Source organism: Poecilia reticulata, unplaced genomic scaffold (genome assembly GCF_000633615.1).
Source record: "Poecilia reticulata strain Guanapo unplaced genomic scaffold, Guppy_female_1.0+MT scaffold_2571, whole genome shotgun sequence".
Taxonomy (NCBI): domain Eukaryota; kingdom Metazoa; phylum Chordata; class Actinopteri; order Cyprinodontiformes; family Poeciliidae; genus Poecilia; species Poecilia reticulata.
This window is the reverse complement of record NW_007617296.1, coordinates 1-1227: the sequence shown is the minus strand read 5'-3', so window position 1 is coordinate 1227 and position 1227 is coordinate 1. Positions and strand designations below refer to the sequence as shown.

Here is a 1227-nt window from a genome sequence, read left to right as displayed (position 1 = left end):
GCTTTTACAAACACAAAAACTGCAATGTTATTCTTTAATATTTCATAGTCTTTATTAAGCTAAATCATCTGAACAAGTGTTGGAAAATACCCTGTAAATAAATAGTGCAAAACAATGACACTGAGGAGATCAGTGATACAACACAAAGCACAGCTTGGGCTCATTATGGAGAGGTAAAAAAATTAATAATAAATCGATGAAAATATTTTTAAGAAGCACCCAGTTCAGAGGAAAAGCAGCAATCAGTCATACCCTGTAAAGATTCAYAAGTCCACAAGCACTTTGAGTATTTATTTCCCACGGAATGGTGAAACCCAACCGCTTTTTTTTTTTTGTTTTTTTTTTTAAGTCCCATCAAAGTTCACAATTTCTCCCCTTTAGTATTTGTGGACGCGGTTTCAGAGAGTTTCTCCGGTGGAGTGCTGCTGGCCAGGACGCAGCCGAGCTTCTCTCGCTTCTTCTGCTTCATCCTGCGGTTCTGGAACCAGATCTTCACTTGCGTCTCATTGAGCTCCAGGCTGGCCGCCACCTCCACCCGCCGCGCCCGCGTCAGGTACTTGTTGAAGTGGAACTCCTTCTCCAGCTCCGTCAGCTGCTTGGTGGTGAAGTTGGTGCGGATCGCATTGGGCTGGCCCGGAACCCCGAACTCCGACAGAACAGCTGTGGGGAGAGACGAGGGGGAGTGAAAKGGGTGGGTTGATGGATGGAGAGAAACATGGAAGTCATGGAGCTGAAGAAGCATGAGGGGGGTGAAGATGTGAGTGGAAAACGTGAGAGTTAATCGCGCTGCTTTGGGCTGTACGCGCCAGCGACAAGAACCACCGACCTGTTTTAGGGGGGTTCCTCTTCACTTTCATCCAGTCGAAAGTTTTAGAAGTTTCCTCCTGGTCTTTCTCCTTGCACTGGGGTGGTAGCCTCCTGTAAACACTCTCTGAGTACTCCTGCTGCCGCTGGTCCGGATACTGCACGTACTGGCCCGGGCCGCAGCYGTCCCCGGGGTAAGGAGCCACGCTCGTTCCGAGAGGGGATACCTGCGCGTGCGCGAAGCTCCGGTCCTGGTCGAGGCCGAGGCCGAACTGGTGGTGTCCGTACTCCAGAGATGAACCGTACAAGGGGTTTCCTACTGCTGAAAACTGCAGATCCAGACTGGCGTGCGGCTGCTGCTGCTGCTGCTGGTGGTGGTGCAGGGGGACGCTCGGAGCCTGGTGAGGCACCAAACACCCGTCC

At 51.2% G+C, this 1227-nt stretch overlaps 1 protein-coding gene across 1 annotated transcript; it reads right to left on the bottom strand.

Moving 5' to 3' along the window:
• Nucleotides 1-48: 48 nt before the first annotated feature.
• Nucleotides 49-1223, bottom strand: LOC103461585 (homeobox protein Hox-B1b-like; the record flags this gene model as incomplete). Its single annotated transcript, XM_008403851.2, has 2 exons — nt 49-660; nt 827-1223. Coding segments are annotated over 2 exons (696 nt in total), but the record flags the coding sequence as incomplete, so codon positions are not given.
• Between the last annotated feature and the right edge of the window lie 4 nt (nt 1224-1227).